This window comes from Pseudophryne corroboree, chromosome 4 (genome assembly GCF_028390025.1).
Source record: "Pseudophryne corroboree isolate aPseCor3 chromosome 4, aPseCor3.hap2, whole genome shotgun sequence".
Classification (NCBI taxonomy): Eukaryota; Metazoa; Chordata; class Amphibia; order Anura; family Myobatrachidae; genus Pseudophryne; species Pseudophryne corroboree.
This window is the reverse complement of record NC_086447.1, coordinates 810,555,460-810,574,288: the sequence shown is the minus strand read 5'-3', so window position 1 is coordinate 810,574,288 and position 18,829 is coordinate 810,555,460. Positions and strand designations below refer to the sequence as shown.

Sequence of the window (18,829 nt, the reverse complement as noted above, 5' to 3'; positions counted from 1 at the left end):
TTTTCAACTAGGTCGATTCCTGCATTTCCTGTAAACAGGAGTGTCTATGTGCCTAAAATTGGGGTCCATTAAGGTTCAAATTTCGGCCCTGTCAATTTTCTTCCAGAAAGAACTAACTTCAGTTCCTGAAGTTCAGACGTTTTGTAAAAGGGGTACTGCATATACAGCCTCCTTTTGTGACTACAGTGGCACCTTGGGATCTCAATGTAGTTTTGGGGTTCCTAAAGTCACATTGGTTTGAACCACTTGAGTCTGTGGAGTTAAAATATCTCACATGGAAAGTGGTCATGTTGTTGGCCCTGGCCTCGGCCAGGCGCGTGTCAGAATTGGGGGCTTTATCCTGTAAAGGCCCTTATCTGATCTTCCAGACAGGGCGGAATTGAGGACTCATCCTCAATTTCTCCCTAAGGTGTTTTCAGCGTTTTCACGTGAACCAGCCTATTGTGGTACCTGCGGCTACTAGGGACTTGGAGGACTCCAAGTTGCTGGACGTAGTCAGGGCCCTGAAAATATGTTTCCAGGACGGCTGGAGTCAGAAAATCTGACTCGCTGTTTATCCTGTATGCACCCAACAAGCTGGGTGCTCCTGCTTCTAAGCAGACTATTGCTCGTTGGATTTGTAGCACAATTCAGCTTGCACATTCTGTGGCAGACCTGCCACAGCCAAAATCTGTAAAAGCCCATTCCACACGGAAAGGGGCTCATCTTGGGCGGCTGCCCGAAGGGTCTCGGCTTTACAAGTTTGCCGAGCAGCTACTTGGTCAGGGGCAAACACGTTTGCTAAATTCTACAAATTTGATACCCTGGCTGAGGAGGACCTGGAGTTCTCTCATTCGGTGCTGCAGAGTCATCCGCACTCTCCCGCCCGTTTGGGAGCTTTGGTATAATCCCCATGGTCCTTACGGAGTTCCCAGCATCCACTAGGACGTCAGAGAAAATAAGAATTTACTTACCGATAATTCTATTTCTCATAGTCCGTAGTGGATGCTGGGCGCCCATCCCAAGTGCGGATTGTCTGCAATACTTGTACATAGTTATTGTTACAAAAATCGGGTTATTGTGGTTGTGAGCCATCTTTCCAGAGGCTCCTCTGTTATCATGCTGTTAACTGGATTCAGATCACAGGTTGTACGGTGTGATCGGTGTGGCTGGTATGAGTCTTACCCGGGATTCATAAATCCTTCCTTATTGTGTACGCTCGTCCGGGCACAGTATCCTAACTGAGGCTTGGAGGAGGGCCATAGGGGGAGGAGCCAGTGCACACCAGGTAGTCCTAAAGCTTTACTTTTGTGCCCAGTCTCCTGCGGAGCCGCTATTCCCCATGGTCCTTACGGAGTTCCCAGCATCCACTACGGACTATGAGAAATAGAATTATCGGTAAGTAAATTCTTATTTTCTCTAACGTCCTAGTGGATGCTGGGGACTCCGTAAGGACCATGGGGAATAGACGGCTCCGCAGGAGATAGGGCACTTTAAGAAAGCTTTGGATTCTGGGTGTGCACTGGCTCCTCCCTCTATGTCCCTCCTCTAGACCTCAGTTAGATCCTGTGCCCAGAGGATGAAGGGCGCACTGCAGGGAGCTCTCTTGAGTTCTTTGCTATAGAAAGCATTTTTGTTTTGGATTTTCACTTTTTTACAGGGAGCACTGCTGGCAACAGGCTCCCTGCATCGAGGGACTGAGGAGAGAGGGGCAGACCTACTTAACTGATAGGATCTGCTGCCTCAGCTACTGAACACCATTAGCTTCAGAGGGGGTGAACACAGGTTCGTCCTGGGCGTCCACCCCCGGAGCCGCGCCGCCGTTCTCACAGAGCCAGAAGAGCAGAAGCAAGAAGACGTCTCAGGCGGCAGAAGCCTTCAGCTTCACAGAGGTAACGCACAGCACTGCAGCTGTGCGTCATTGCTCCACATCACCTCACACACTCCGGTCACTGTATGGGTGCAGGGCGCAGGGGGGAGCGCCCTGGGCAGCAATAGTAACACCTCTTGGATGGCAAATAGGTATATACATGTACAGCTGGGCACTGTACATGTATATAATTGAGCCCCCGCCATTTTTTCACGATTTTGAGCGGGATAGAAGGCCGCCGCCGAGGGTGCGGGGCTTCTCCCTCAGCACTCACCAGCGCCATTTCTCTCTCCACAGAACGCTGAGAGGAAGCTCCCCGGACTCTCCCCTGCTTACACATGGTGAAGGGGGTTTAAAAAGAGAGGGGGGGGGGGGGGGGGGGGCACATAATTGGCGGATACAATATAATACAGCGCTACTTGGGAAAAACATTCTGTGTTGGTCTCCAGGTTGTTGCGCTGGGGTGTGTGCTGGCATACTCTCTCTCTGACTCTCCAAAGGGCCTTTCAGGGGATACTGTCTTCAGAAAAAGTTTCCCTGGGTGTGTGCAGTGTGTCGGTACGGGTGTGTCGACATGTTTGATGAGGAAGGCTCGCTAAATGTGGAGGGGGAGTGCTTGAATGTCAGGTCGACGTCGGCAACGCCGACACCGGACTGGGTGGATATGCTAAATGTCTTGAATGCAAATGTAAATCTGCTGCATAAAAGATTAGACAAGGCTGAAGCTAGGGATCAGTCGGGTAGCCAGCCCGTGCCTGTCCCTGGGGAGCCAGGACCTTCAGGGTCTCAAAAGCGCCCCATATCCCAGGTCGCTGACACAGATACCGACACAGATACTGACTCTAGTGTCGACTATGAGGATGCAAAATTACAGCCGAAGGTGGCAAAAGGTATTAGGTACATGATTATTGCCATAAAGGAGGTTTTGCATATCACGGAGGAACCCCCTGTCCCTGACACGAGGGTCACATGTATAAAGGGAAAAGGCCTGAGGTCACGTTTCCGTCCTCATTTGAGCTAAGCGAATTATGCGAAAAGGCTTGGGAATCTCCAGATCGGAGACTACAGGTTCCCAAAAGGATTCTCATGGCGTATCCCTTTCCACAGAAGGATCGGATACGATGGGAATCTGCGCCTAAAGTAGACAAGGCGCTGACACGCTTATCCAAGAAGGTGGCACTGCCTTCTCCGGATACAGCTTCCCTCAAGGATCCTGCTGATCGCAAGCAGGAAATCACCCTGAAGCACATTTACACACATTCAGGAACTATAGTTAGGCCGGCCAGCGCGTCGGCCTGGGTTTGTAGTGCTGTCGTGGCATGGGCAGACTCCTTATCTATGGAGATTGACACCTTAGATAGGGATACCATCCAAATGACCATGGAGCATATCAGAGATGCTGCCTTGTATATGAGGGATGCTCAGAGAGACATTTGTTTCCTAAGCTCTAGAATAAACGCTATGTCTATTTCTGCTAGGCGGCTCTTGTGGACCCGACAGTGGACGGGAGACGCCGACTCGAAGCTGCATATGGAGTCATTGCCGTACAAGGGGGAGGAGTTGTTTGGAGAAGGCCTCTCGGACCTAGTCTCTACTGCTACGGCTGGTAAATCGAATTTTTTACCTTATGTTCCCCTGCAGCATTCTAAGAAGGTACCGCATTATCAAATGCAGTCCTTTCGTTCCAATAAAAACAAGAAGGTACGTGGATCGTCCTTCGTTGCCAGAGGTAAAGGCAAGGGAAAACGGCTGCACTCAGCTGGTTCCCAGGAGCAGAAGTCCTCCCCTGCTTCCGCAAAGTCCACAGCATGACGCTGGGGCTTTCCGGGGGGGGGGGGGGGTCAGATCAAGTGGGGGCACGTCTTCGTCTTTTCAGCCACGTCTGGGTTCAATCACAGGTGGATCCCTGGGCAATAGAGATTGTTTCCCAGGGATACAGACTGGAATTCGAAGACATGCCCCCTCGCCGGTTTTTCAAATCGGCTCTGCCAGCTTCCCCGTCAGAGAGGGAGCTAGTGTTAGCGGCAATTCTCAAATTGTACATTCAACAGGTGATAATCAAGGTTCCTCATCTCCAGCAAGGAGAGGGTTATTATTCATCCCTGTTTGTGGTACCGAAACCGGACGGTTCGGTCAGACCCATTCTAAATCTAAAATCCCTGAACCTGTACTTGAAGAGGTTCAACTTCAAGATGGAATCGCTCAGAATGGTCATCGCCAGCCTGGAGGGAGGGGATTGGATGGTGTCTCTGGACATAAAGGATGCGTACCTTCATGTTCCGATTTTCCCCCCTCACCAGGCGTTTCTGAGATTTGCAGTACAGGATTGTCACTACCAATTTCAGACGTTGCCGTTTGGTCTTTCCACGGCCCCGAGAATTTTCACCAAGGTAATGGCGGAAATTATGGTGCTCCTGCGCAAGCAGGGAGTCACAATTATCCCGTACTTGGACGATCTCCTTATAAAGGCGAGATCTCGGGAGAAGTTGCTGGACAGCGTGTCTCTGTCCGTGAAGACGTTGCAGAGGCACGGTTGGATTCTCAATTTACCGAAATCCCAGCTAGTACCTGCAACGCGTCTGACCTTTTTTGGGCCTGATTCTAGACACAGACCAAAAAAAAAAAAGAGTTTCTCTGACGTCCTAGTGGATGCTGGGGACTCCGTAAGGACCATGGGGAATAGACGGCTCCGCAGGAGACTGGGCACATCTAAAGAAAGCTTTAGGACTATCTGGTGTGCACTGGCTCCTCCCCCTATGACCCTCCTCCAAGCCTCAGTTAGATTTCTGTGCCCGGCTGAGCTGGATGCACACTAGGGGCTCTCCTGAGCTCCTAGAAGAAAGTATAGTTTAGGTTTTTTATTTTCAGTGAGACCTGCTGGCAACAGGCTCACTGCAACGAGGGACTAAGGGGAGAAGAAGCGAACCTACCTAAGTGGTGGTAGCTTGGGCTTCTTAGGCTACTGGACACCATTAGCTCCAGAGGGATCGAACACAGGACCCGACCTTGTCGTCCGTTCTCGGAGCCGCGCCGCCGTCCCCCTTACAGAGCCAGAAACAAGAAGGTGGTCCGGAAAATCGGCGTCTGAAGACTTCTGTCTTCTCCAAGGTAGCGCACAGCACTGCAGCTGTGCGCCATTGCTCCTCATGCACACCACACACTGCGGTCACTGATGGGTGCAGTGCGCTGGGGGGGGGGGGGGGGCGCCCTGAGCAGCAATAATAACTCCTTGGCTGGCAAAACTAACACCATATATAGCCCCAGAGGCTATATAGGTGTATATTAACCCCTGCCAGAAACGATAAAATAGCGGGAGAAAGCCAGCCGAAAAAGGGGCGGAGCCATCTCCCTCAGCACACTGGCGCCATTTTCCCTCACAGCTCTGCTGGAGGGATCGCTCCCTGGCTCTCCCCTGCAGTCCTGCACTACAGAAAAGGGTTAAAAAGAAAGGGGGGGCACAAATTAGGCGCAATATATATATATATATATATATATATATATATATATAATGCAGCTATAAGGGAAAACACTCTCTATAGGTGATATCCCTGTGATATATAGCGCTCTGGTGTGTGCTGGCATACTCTCCCTCTGTCTCCCCAAAGGGCTTTGTGGGGTCCTGTCCTCTGTCAGAGCATTCCCTGTGTGTGTGCTGTGTGTCGGTACTGCTGTGTCGACATGTATGATGAGGATAATGATGTGGAGGCGGAGCAAATGCCTGTGAATGGGATGTCACCCCCCTGCGGGGTCGACACCGGTGTGGATGGACTTATGGAAGGAATTACGTGACAGTGTCAACTCCTTACATAAAAGGTTTGACGACATAGGACAGCCGGCTGCTCAGCTTGTGCCTGTCCAAGCGTCTCACATGTCATCAGGGGCTCTAAAACGCCCGCTACCTCAGATGGCAGACACAGATGTTGACACGGATACCGACTCCAGTGTCGACGACGATGAGACTAGTGTACCTTCCAATAGGGCCACCCGTTACATGATTGAGGCAATGAAAAATGTATTACACATTTCTGATAATACCCCAGATACCACAAAAAAGGGTATTATGTTGGTGACAGAAAACTACCAGTAGTTTTCCTGCATCTGAGAAATTGATATGAGGTGTGTGAGGAAGCGTGGACTTCCCCCGATAAGAAATTGATAATTTCTAAAGCAGCGTACCCTTTTCCGCCAGAGGATAGGTCACGTTGGGAAATAACCCCTAGGGTAGATAAAGCGGTTACACGCTTATTAAAAAAGGTGGCACTACCATCACGGATACGGCCTCCCTGAGGGACCTGCTGATAGAAAGCAGAAAACTACCCTTAAAGCTATACACACACACACGGGCATTATATTGAGACCTGCTATTGCCTCGGCATGGATGTGCAGTGCGGCAGCTGCGTAGTCAGATTCCCTGTCTGATAATAGTTATACTATAGATAGGGACAATATTTTGCTGAAAATAGAGCATATAAAAGACGCTGTCTTATACATGCGTGATGCACAGAGGGATATTTGCCGACTGGCATCACTAATAAGCGCTATGTAAAACCATTGCCGCCAGACGGGGGTTATGGACTCGGCAATGGTCGGGCGATGCCGATTTAAAACGGCACATGGAAGTTTGCCCTAGAAGGGGGTGGAACTGTTTGGGGATGGTCTTTCAGACCTCGTTTCCACAGCTACGGCTGGGAAATCAAAACTTTTGCCACAAGCTACCCCACAGCAAAAGTAAGCACTGTATTATCAGGTACAGTCCCTTCGGCCCCAGAAAAGTAGAGAGCTAGAGGCTCATCTTTTCTGCCAAGAGGAAAAGGTAGAGGGAAAAAGCTGCAGCACACAGCTAGTTCCCGGGAGCAGAAGTCCTCCCCTGCGTCCGGTAAGTCCACAGCATGACGCTGGGGCTGCTCAGACGGACCCGGGTACGGTGGGGGCCCGTCTCAGAAATTTCAGCGCACAGTGGGCTCTCTCACAGGTGGATCCCTGGGTTCTTCAAACAGTATCTCAGAGGTACAGGCTGGAATTTGAGACGTCTCCCCCCCCCCGCCGTTTCCTAAAATCTGCCTTACCGGCAACTCCCTCTGCCAGGGAGGCAGTGTTGGTGGCAATCCAAAAAACTGTATTCACAGCAAGTGATTATCAAGGTACCCCTCCTTCAACAGGAAAAGGGTTACTTTTCCACAATGTTTGTGGTACCGAAGCCGGACGGTTCGGTGAGACCCATCTTAAATATAAAAAATCCTTGAACACATATAACAAAAGATTCAAGTGCAAGATGGAATCGCTCAGGGCGATTATTGCGAACCTGGACGAGGGGGATTACAGGGTCTCTCGGGACATCAAGGATACTTCCCTGCATGTCCCCATTTACCCTCCTCACCAGGAGTACCTCAAGGTTGTGGTACAGGACTGTCTCTATCAGTTCCAGACGCTGCCGTTTGGATTATCCACGGCACCGAGGGTCTTTACCAGGGTAATGACCGAAATGATGATACTCCTTCGCAAGAAGGGAGTTTTAATTATCCCGTACTTGGACGATCTCCTGATAAAGGCGAGATCCAAGGAACAGTTGGTAAGGGGGTAGCACTTTCTCGGGAAGTGCTGCAACAGCAGGACTGGATTCTCAATTCCAAAGTCACAGCTGGTCCCGACGACACGTCTTCTGTTCCTGGGAATGATTCTGGAAACAGACCAGAAAAAAGTGTTTCTTCCAATGGAAAAAGCCGAGGAGTTGTCATCTCTAGTCAGAAACCTCCTAAGACCGGGACAGGTGTCGGTACATCAATGCACACGAGTCCTGGGAAAAAATGGTAGCTTCGTTCGAAGCAATTCCATTAGGAAAGTTCCACGCAAGGATTTTCCAGTGGGACCTGTTGGACAAATGGTCCGGGTCCCATCTCCAGATACAGCAACGGATAACCCGGTCGGCAAGAACCAGGGTGTCGCTGCGGTGGTGGCTGCAGAGGGCTCATCTACTAGAGGGCCGCAGATTCGGAATACAGGACTGGGTCCTGGTGACCACGGATGCCAGCCTTCGGGGCTGGGGTGCAGTCACACAGGGAATAAAATTCCAAGGACTATGGTCCAAACAGGAGTTTTCACTTAACATAAATTTTCTGGAGATAAGAGCCATTTACAAGGCCCTAAGCAAAACAAAGCCCCTGCTTCACCAGCCGTACTGTTCCAATCAGACAACATCACGGCGATCGCCCATGTAAACAGGCAGGGCGGCACAAGAAGCAGGAGGGCAATGGCAGAAGCCACAAGGATTCCCCGTTGGGCGGAAAATCATGTGGTAGCACTGGCAGCAGTGTTCATTCCGGGAGTGGACAACTGGGAAGCAGACTTCCGCAGCAGACTCCACCCGGGAGAGTAAACCGTTGGGAAAGACCACAGGTGGACATGATGGCGTCCCTCAATAAAAAAGATATTGCGCCAGGTCAAGGGAACCTCAGGCGATCGCTGTGGACGCTCTAGTGACACCGCGGGTGTACCAGTCGGTTTATGTGTTCCCTCCTCTCCCTCTCATACCCAAGGTACTGAGGATAATAAGAAAAAGAGGAGTAAGAACTATACTCATTGTTTCGGATTGGCCAAGAAGGGCTTGGTACCCGGAACTTCAAGAGATGATCTCAGAGGACCCATGGCCTCTGCCACTCAGACAGGATCTGCTGCAGCAGGGGCCCTGTCTGTTCAAAGACTTACCGCGGCTGCGTTGACGGCATGGCGGTTGAACACCGGATCCTGAGTGAAAAAGGCATTCCGGAGGTAGTCATTCTTATCCTGATCAAAGCCAGGAAGGATGTCAGCCTGAAGTTCAGACGTTGTAAGGGAGTGCTGCATATTCAGCCCCTTCTTTGTGCCCCAGTGGCACCTTGGGATCTCAATGTGGTTTTGGAGTTCCTGGAATCACATTGGTTTGAGCCACTTAAAACCGTGGATTGAAATATCTCACATGAAGAGTGGTCATGTGTTGGCTCTGGCTTCGGCCAGGCATGTGTCAGAATTGCCGGCTTTGTCATAAAAAAGCCCTTACCTGACTTTCCATATGGATAGGGCAGAGTTGAGGACTCGTCCTCACTTTCTCCCGAAGGTGGTATCAGGTTTTCACTTGTACCAACCTATTATTGGTGCCTGCGGCTACTAGGGACCTGGAGGATTCCAAGTTACTGGACGTAGTCAGGGCCCTGAAAAATTATATTTCCAGGACGGCTGGAGTCAGGAAAACTGACTCGCTGTTTATCCTAGATGCACCCAACAAGCTGGGTGCTCCTGCTTCTAAGCAGACTGTAGCGCGCTGGATTTGTAGCACTATTCAGCTTGCGCATTCTGCGGTGGGACTACCGCAGCCTAAATCTCTAAAAGCCCATTCCACAAGGAAGGTGGGCTCATCTTGGGCGGCTGCCCGAGGGGTCTCGGCTTTACGACTTGGCCGAGCTGCTACTTGGTCAGGGGCAAACACGTTTGCAAAATTTTATGAATTTGATACCCTGGCTGAGGAGGACCTGGAGTTCTCTCATTCGGTGCTGCAGAGTCATCCGCACTCTCCCGCCCGTTTGGGAGCTTTGGTATAAACCCCATGGTCCTTACGGAGTCCCCAGCATCCACTAGGACGTCAGAGAAAATAAGATTTTACTCACCGGTAAATCTATTTCTCGTAGTCCGTAGTGGATGCTGGGCGCCCATCCCAAGTGCGGATTGTCTGCAATACTTGTAAATAGTTATTGTTACACGAATCGGGTTGTTATTGCGAACCATCTATTCAGAGGTTCCATTGTTATCATACTGTTAACCGGGGTTCCTATCACGAGTTATATGGTGTGATTGGTGTGGCTGGTATGAGTCTTACCCGGGATTCAAAATCCTTCCTTATTGTGTCAGCTCTTCCGGGCACAGTGTCCTAACTGAGGCTTGGAGGAGGGTCATAGGGGGAGGAGCCAGTGCACACCAGATAGTCCTAAAGCTTTCTTTAGATGTGCCCAGTCTCCTGCGGAGCCGTCTATTCCCCATGGTCCTTACGGAGTCCCCAGCATCCACTACGGACTACGAGAAATAGATTTACCGGTGAGTAAAATCTTATTTTTTCTTCTGGTGGAGAAGGCTCAGGAGCTCATAGCCCTGGTCAGGAACCTTTTAAAGCCAAAAAAGGTTTCTGTGCATCATTGCACAAAAGTTCTGGGGAAGATGGTGGCTTCATACGAGGCCATCCCCTTCGGCAGGTTCCATGCGAGGACCTTCCAATGGGACCTATTAGACAAATGATCCGGGTCCCATCTACATTTGCAGAAACTGATCACCCTGTCTCCCAGGGCCAGGGTATCTCTCCTGTGGTGGCTGCACAGTGCTCACCTCCTAGAGCAGAGGTCCTCAAACTCGGTCCTCGGGGGCCCACACAGTGCATGTTTTGCAGGTAACCCAGCAGGTGCACAGGTGTATTAATTACTCACTGACACATTTTAAAAGGTCCACAGGTGGAGCTAATTATTTCACTTGCGATTCTGGGAGGAGACCTGCAAAACATGCACTGTGTGGGCCCCCGAGGACCGAGTTTGAGGACCTCTGTCCTAGAGGGTTGCAGGTTCGGCATTCAGGACTGGATCCTGGTGACCACGGACGCGAGCCTCCGAGGTTGGGGAGCTGTCGCACTGGGAAGAAATTTCCAAGGTCTCTCGTCAAGCCTAGAGACTTGTCTCCACTTCAATGTCCTGGAGTTAAGGGCCATTTACAACGCCCTATGCCAGGAGGAGGAATGGCTTCAGAACAAACCGGTTCTGATTCAGTCGGACAATGTCACGGCAGTGGCTCATGTAAACCGCCAGGGCGGCACAAGGAGCAGAGTGGCCATGGCAGAGGCGTCCAGGATTCTGCGCTGGGCGGAAGGCCATGTAAGCGCGCAGTGTTCATCCCGAGGGTGGACAATTGGGAGGCGGACTTCCTCAGCAGGCACGACCGGCATCCGGGAGAGTGGGGACTTCATCAAGAAGTCTTCACACAGCTCGTGGATCGGTGGGAACTGCCTCAAATAGACATGATGGCGTCCCGTCTCAACAAAAAGCTAAAGAGGTATTGCGCCAGGTCAAGAGACCCTCAGGCGGTAGCGGTAGACGCTCTGGTGACACCATGGGTGTTCAGATCGGTCTATGTGTTTCCTCCTCTGCCTCTCATACCCAAGGTGTTGAGATTAATAAGACTAAGAAGGGTCAGAGCAATTCTCATTGTTCCAGATTGGCCAAGGAGGACTTGGTATCCGGATCTGCAAGAGTTGCTCACAGAAGATCCGTGGCCTCTGCAGCAGGGGCCCTGTCTGTTCCAAGACTTACCGTGGCTGCGTTTGACGGCATGGCGGTTGAACGCCGGATCCTAGCGGAAAAAGGGATTCCGGAGGAGGTCATTCCTACCCTGATCAAGGCTAGGAAGGATGTGACATCGAAACATTATTACCGTATATGGCGGAAATATGTTTCTTGGTGTGAGGCCAGAGCTGCTCCTACGGAGGAGTTCCATTTGGGCCGTTTGCTTCACTTCCTTCAAACGGGAGTGAATTTGGGCCTAAAAATAGGGTCCATAAAGGTCCAAAGTTCGGCCTTATCCATTTTCTTTCAAAGAGAATTGGCTTCTCTTCCTGAAGTACAGACTTTTGTGAAGGGCGTGCTGCATATTCAGCCTCCCTTTGTGCCTCCGGTGGCGCCTTGGGATCTTAACGTGGTATTAAGTTTCCTCAAGTCACCTTGGTTTGAACCACTCAAAACAGTAGAGTTGAAATACCTCACTTGGAAAGTGGTCATGTTGTTGGCCTTAGCTTCTGCAAGGCGTGTTTCAGAATTAGCGGCTTTATCATATAAAATCCCATACCTAATTTTTCACGTGGATAGGGCAGAGTTGAGGACTCTGCCTCAATTTCTGCCCAAGGTGGTCTCATCTTTTCATATGAACCAACCTATTGTCGTGCCTGTGGCTACTCGGGACTTGGAGGACTCTGAGTCCCTGGATGTGGTCAGGGCTTTGAAGATTTATGTGACCAGAACAGCTAGGATCAGGAAGACGAAAGCTCTGTTTGTTCTGTATGCGGCCAACAAGGTTGGCGCTCCTGCTTCAAAGCAGACTATTGCTCGCTGGATCTGTAACACGATTCAGTAGGCGCATTCTACGGCAGGATTGCCATTACCTAAATCGGTTAAGGCCCATTCCACTAGGAAGGTGGGCTCTTCTTGGGCGGCTGCCCGAGGGGTCTCGGCATTACAGCTTTGCCGAGCGGCTACTTGGTCAGGTTCCAACACTTTTGCGAAGTTCTATAAGTTTGATACCCTGGCTGAGGAGGACCTTGTGTTTGCTCAATCGGTGCTGCAGAGTCATCCGCACTCTCCCGCCCGTTTGGGAGCTTTGGTATAATCCCCATGGTCCTTACGGAGTCCCCAGCATCCACTAGAACGTTAAAGAAAATAAGATTTTACTTACCGGTAAATCTATTTCTCGTAGTCCGTAGTGGATGCTGGGAGCCCGTCTCAAGTGCGGACTTCTTCTGCAAGACTTGTATATAGTTATTGCTTCAATAAGGGTTATATTATAGTTGGTCGGTCTTGAACCGAGGCTATGTTAATTGTTCATACTGTTAACTGGGTAGTTTATCACAAGTTATACGGTGTGATTGGTGTGGCTGGTATGAATCTCGCCCTTAGATTACAAAAATCCTTTCCTCGTACTGTTCATATCCTCTGGGCACAGTTTCTCTAACTGAGGTCTAGAGGAGGGACATAGAGGGAGGAGCCAGTGCACACCCAGAATCCAAAGCTTTCTTAAAGTGCCCTATCTCCTGCGGAGCCCGTCTATTCCCCATGGACCTTACGGAGTCCCCAGCATCCACTACGGACTACGAGAAATAGATTTACCGGTAAGTAAAATCTTATTATTCTGACTCAAGTTATGAAATGTTAAATGGATATTACACTGAAGTAGAATAGAAGTTATCTGGTTATTTAGTATACTTTTTTTCTTGCCCTTGTGTAATTATTTATCAACCAGGGCCAATTGAAATGTTTTTGCGCCCCCTGCTGGGCATCTTTAACAATGGACATCTATCGGAGCTATTCAATTGTTGCTCCGATCAGATGCCCATTGCTAGTTAAGGCGCCTGTTAGCTTTGTGCGGCTAAACCCTTCTAAAAAGCCTGAATGATCATCTGGGTTTGGGCGCCCAAACTACGGATTTTGTTACCCATTTTTTCTTGCACCTTCGGGGGTGGGGGTGCGACCAAATATGTGTGTGGCGTGTCTAATGGGCATCTATTGGAGCAACCATTGAATAGCTCCGATAGAAGCCCATTCCTTCAGATGGGCAGCAGATGGCGCGCGTCACAATTGAACCTTCCCCCTTGGTTGCAATCCATTCAGTGGGATTTCTTTTTTTTATAAAATATCAAGTCATGAATGATTGCTCCTCAGTCTGTTCTCTGAGAGGAGGAGGGAGGCAAACATATAAATGATGAACGCCCATAACATACTTTATGCGTTTGGCTTTAAAAATAGACATTAAATTAACCAATTGTCTATTCAAATAGTAATAGAACACTAATAATTGAATTTAATTGGATAATGGTGTGAATAGTCAGCTTGGATTAGAAAACACCAGTCTCTGTTCGTTCGGCTTCTGCCTTGACAGAGCAGTTACAGTGAAATGCGTGTCACTGTTACTGCTGTATACTTCAGCCTGCACAATTTAAATACGCAGTGGCAACTGTATACATGAAGATACTCTTAAATTAACATATTAGTAGGTACAGAGGCTATTGGGGGGGGGGGGGGGAGTTAATTGTTGTTATGGGTTTCTAAACTACAGACGTAGCCATGCTCATCGTGGCTACGTCTGCGGCAAATGGGCCGTCTCAGCGTGGCTAGGCGCGCACTCGCCAAGCTGCGTATTTAGTCGCTCCCATTCATGCGAATAGGGCGCATGCGAGTCTAAGACGCCTGTGCTCCCCAGACATGCATGCAGTCATGCCGAGATGTAGCCGCGATGAGCGTGGCTACAGCTGTAATGGGCATCTATTAGAGATATTAAATTGTTGCTCAGACGCCCATTAGCTGTAGCAGACACAATTCAGTACAGTGGCAAAATGAAATGTGTAAAAAAAAGTCAGATGTTAAGGTTCCCAAACAGCCCTTTCCCCATCGGATCCATTAGTTTAGTTGGGTTTTAGAACTTTTCACGGCTAAACCCTTTCTAATTGGGCGCCATAAGTATGATAATTAAAGGGCGCCCAATACAATTGAATTGCAACAATGGGCACCCATTAATTATCGTGGCTTTAATAACAGTTGAATTTCTCCCCTAATTTCTCCCCTTAGTGTGATGTGGATGGGCAGCACATTGTGTCTATTGCTGGTTTGACCTCGCACCCCATAGAGGTACGTGGGAAAACCTGTGATGTCAGCTTTATCGTAATTGCCTGTTTTGTGGGCAACTGGGATCACGGCGGTGCCTGGAGGGAGATCGCAGGTAATTGATTTCTCTCCATTGTGCTTTACACAGCGGGGAAAGGATGAATATGTTTGTAGTTACTTGTAAAATATACAGCATAGGCATTACTAATTAATTCAGTTGTGATTGTGTGAGGAGACCTGGAAAATATACACTGATCGGGTTCTCTGTGGACTGGCATTGGGAAACACTATAGTAGAAGACCAAACTTGACGAATGTTCACTTTGAAAGTTTTAATGCAACCCTCTGTAAGTAATTAATATTTATTCAATATTTAAGGCTCTTCCACCTAAATCCTACCAAGTATAATTGTGTGTGTATGTATGTATATATATATATTTTTTTTTCTCTCATTAAAATGCATTGAAATTTGAAACATGATAGATTGCACATGTGTAAACCAATCTTGTAGCATAATCACACATTTTATTTCACTAGAACATAGGTTCTCAAACTCGGTCCTCAGGACCCCACACAGTGCATGTTTTGCAGGTCTCCTCACAGAATCGCAAGTGAAATAATTAGCTCTACCTGTGGACCTTTTACAATGTGTCAGTGAGTAATTAATACACCTGTGCACCTGCTGGGTTACCTGCAAAACATGCACTGTGTGGGGTCCTGAGGACAGAGTTTGAGAACCTGTGCACTAGATCATACTAAACATTACTGAACCGTGTAGTCTTACCTCACTATTGCTGTAAACATTTAATTTCAGCATTTTATCTATTTAAAAAGTCTTGCCCTTTGCAGTTACTGTATATTGTGAAAGTACTTTGTAAGTTCTCTTCTGTTTTCTAGTTTAACATAGTCAGTTTGTTAAATGTGTGCTTTTATGTGGGAAATAAATGGATGTGCAGTTTAGTAGTAGCATTGTCATTGATAAATCGGTCCACAAAGTGTCTTTGTCCCGTGTGTCAGAAGAAGTGTCATAGAATATTGGGGCAGATGTATAAACCTGGAGAAGGCATAAGGAAGTGATAAACCAGTCATAAGTGCATGGTGATAAACGCACCAGCCAATCAGATCCTAACTGTTAATTTACATATTGGAGCCGATTGGCTGGTGTGTTTATCACCTTACACTTATCACTGGTTTATCACTTCCTTATGCCTTCTCCAGGTTAATACATCTGTCCCATTGTTTACAGAGTCTTCAGGGGAAGCTGAGGCTACAGACCATCTTTATCCCAGCTTGACAGTCTCTGTTACTACAGTATCACAATGTAGCTAATGTTGAGATGTGTGTGTTTGTTTAATATATATATATATTGGTTTAAGGCATTTATCAATTATAGTTTTGTTTCCTTTCCAACAAGGTAGCAGGAACTACCACTTCTATTATGCTGGGCAACTATTGAAAACTTGTGGAAATGGATTCCTTTGGAGAGAACAGTGCTCCATCCCACACGTTCAGTAACCAATCACTATGTAGCAGCACAGAAAACAAGTCTTTAGGACCTGAATCTGGAACCTCTGGCAGTGACAGTCTTGAGCAAGACACGACAAGATCAAGGGCTTTTTTAGACTCTTCATGGTCTTCTTCATACAGAGTTCCAGTAGAACATTCTCCGTATAAGCCACTATTAGGGACATGCAGATCTCTATATCCTACTTATGACAAAATTGTTGACTCTGAAACGCATTTAAGAAATTCCCAAACCCTACAGGAACAGTACTGGGCTTGCGCAATTCCAAATTCCCTCCCTCCTCGTCCTGATCGTGCATCTCCCCACTGGGACCCAAATAAAGAGTACCAAGAACTGCTAGATTATACGTATCCTTTAAATCCAAAGTATTCTATTAATAAGGGTAAAGAAGAAAGTGAGACTGATACCCTCTGGCATGACTCTGGAGTAGACCTGGATAGCTATAATACTTCATGTAACAGCAAGTTTGGTTGTTCCTATCAAGAAGACCACAATCTAAAGACAAGCAGATACCAGCTTACAAATAACCTAAGTTCCCCATATGCCTTTTCCACGCCTTTAGTTAAAAGAACTGGTTATTCTGGCTTACAGAACCCATCTGAGTATTCTCACATACCTTATTGTGACATGCTCTCACCTTTTGCCAGCAAAGTAGATCATGCCAAGGGATCCATCACCTCCCCTTCTCTAACCAAATATGATGTTTTGGATCACTTCTCTACAGATAAGTCTCCTGGAAGGAGTTTACAGAGGTCAGGTCAGTTTCTAGCTACAACAGCTGTTCTCCCATTGCACAAAGATGTGGACATTGATGAGGAGTATCTTACCTTGCCACCAAGCCTGAAGGAGTTAGAGAACCTGGCTACACATTTGAAGGACCTGTCCTTAAATGTTGATCAGGGTGGGCACTCAAAGTGTGGGCAAACCAAAGGCTATAAGCAGAACTGTCGTTTGTTTGGAAGTGACAAAAATTATGGATTAGGAAATACTATGAAAACCAGTATTTCTGATATTGACTTTAAAGATCCAAGATATGTATCCGATTTGTTCAACAGTGAGAACCACACTGACTCTGAAACAAATCGGTTCTCATCTCTCAGAGACATGCTTGATGGGGGGCTGTCATCACATGCCTATGAAACGACAGGGTCCCCTTCTGTGCAAAAAGCCCAAGAGAATAAATCCCTTGTCCAAAGAATTCAGGTAAAAGAAAAAAACCCAACACTTTCTATTGTTGGTTTATTGGTATTTTTTTTCGCCTTGGTAGCTGTTTAATGTGCTGTCCTTCTCTTTTTTTATTTTTTTATTAAACTCTAAGCGGAGGATTCAGGCAAGACTGCTGCGGGAGCCCATTATGTCTGCTCGCACCCTCCTAAGGTGGTGAGCAGAAATGTGCGAAAAGTCCAGCTTTTGGATACATTTTGGCAGTGTGCCCAATAGTTTAGATGTGCTTAGCTGCTTTACACATATAAACCCAATCAATGTAAAGCACGACATATGCAAAATGTGCTATGGGGCAGATGTATTAAGCCTGGAGAAGTGATAAAGTGGTTATAAGTGGAAGATGATAATGCACCAGCCAGTCAGCTCCTGTCATTTTTCAAACCTGTAATGATTGGTTGGTGCGTTATCACCTTCCACTTATCACTGCTTTATCACTTCTCCAGGCTTAATTCATCTGCCCCTATGTACCAAGTCACTCGCGCACGCTGGCACAATCAATTGACTATCGCACTTTCTAAAGTGACAGAAGATGGGGAGCGAGTGCGGAGGGAAATAACAATTGAATCACCCCTAAGATTTCTACGGTTTATTTTTTTTGCATTTCCAAAGAGAACCAAATATGTGTACTTGACTCAGGATCTGAGGAGCCTGTAGGGCCACAGTCACTAATTATGATTTTATTATTATTATTATGTCAGCATAGAACGATTAGTAATGCCTTGCCTGTGACCCCTGATTTATGTACTGTAAAGGCCTGCTTTCCATACCTTCATGAGATCCAACCAGCAGGCAAAAACTTGGTCAGCATAAAACAGGTCCTTGTAATCACTAGGACTACTTGATGGATCATTCAGTGGTCATGCAAATGTTTTTCCTCTTAAGAATTATTCAGAGCTAGTTAATTTTTTAATCTGGGATTAATATGCTGCTTGAATCTAACAACTTCTGTTCTATATTGTAATTAGAGGTTCTGCCATCACCTGGACAGGCTAATCCAGTGGTTGTACAGTGTTGCAGAAATAACGGACAACTGGACTGCTCCGAAACCCAATGTTGAGAGCATACAGGTGTCTCTCAGCCTTTACCTGGTAAGATATATTATCTACGAACATATACTTACCTTACATGTACCCAGTCACAATCAGGATCAACTATGCCAAACTCCACACTGTTTACTTTTTGTTTGTTTTAGAATGTGTAAGTGACTTTAGTGATAACCTGGAATGAATCATTATAATATTTGCTGGAAAATTACAAATGTGTAGTGAATGTTTATGTAATTCGTTTTTCAGAACCTATTTATGTTTATTTCATGGGAGTGTAGGCTTCCATGGTCATTCATAAAAGAACAAAACATTTTTTTGCCAAACAATTGTGCTACTGTACATAGGACAAAGTGGTTTATTTAGTACACCGTGGTTTTCTGCTAAATTTAAAGTAGCCCCCTTTTTTTATGACCACAATTGGTGCATAAGATCACGTTTAGTAAATTTTCCTCTAAAGAGCGTCGCCATCTTTAGGCTAGAGAAGATGGGGTAAATTTACTAAAGTTTCTAAACAGACAAGTGGTGGTGTTGCACATAGCAACCAATCAGATTCTAGCTATATAGCAGGCTTTCCTAACATCGATCCTCAAGTCACACTAAGGGGTATATTCAATAACTGTCGGAAGCTGCCGTCTTGTCGGAAAGACGGCAGTTTCCGACAGTTTTAGGTCGGAAGGGGTTCCGACCTATTAATTAGTGCCCCGTTTATTCCGACAAGTCGGGAAACCCGACTTGTCGGAATGCACGCTGATCGGTGGCTTCAGCCGCTGATCAGCGTGCATTGTCGGAAGCGGGGCCAAACCTTACAGGTT

General features: G+C 47.4%; 1 protein-coding gene across 4 annotated transcripts in view; it reads left to right on the top strand.

The window, feature by feature from the left end:
- CEP68 (centrosomal protein 68) overlaps positions 1-18,829 on the top strand; it is a 93,588-nt gene that overhangs the window by 21,080 nt on the left and 53,679 nt on the right. For 2 of the 4 annotated variants that reach the window (XM_063918421.1, XM_063918424.1), the window contains exons 2-3: positions 15,637-16,950; positions 17,937-18,059. In XM_063918421.1, coding sequence (XP_063774491.1) covers positions 15,691-16,950; positions 17,937-18,059 — 1,383 coding nt within the window. In that variant the 5' untranslated portion in view covers positions 15,637-15,690. Of the gene's footprint in view, positions 1-14,244; positions 14,339-15,636; positions 16,951-17,936; positions 18,060-18,829 lie in introns of those variants that run through there. The other 2 variants (XM_063918423.1, XM_063918422.1) reach the window with 2 other exon arrangements.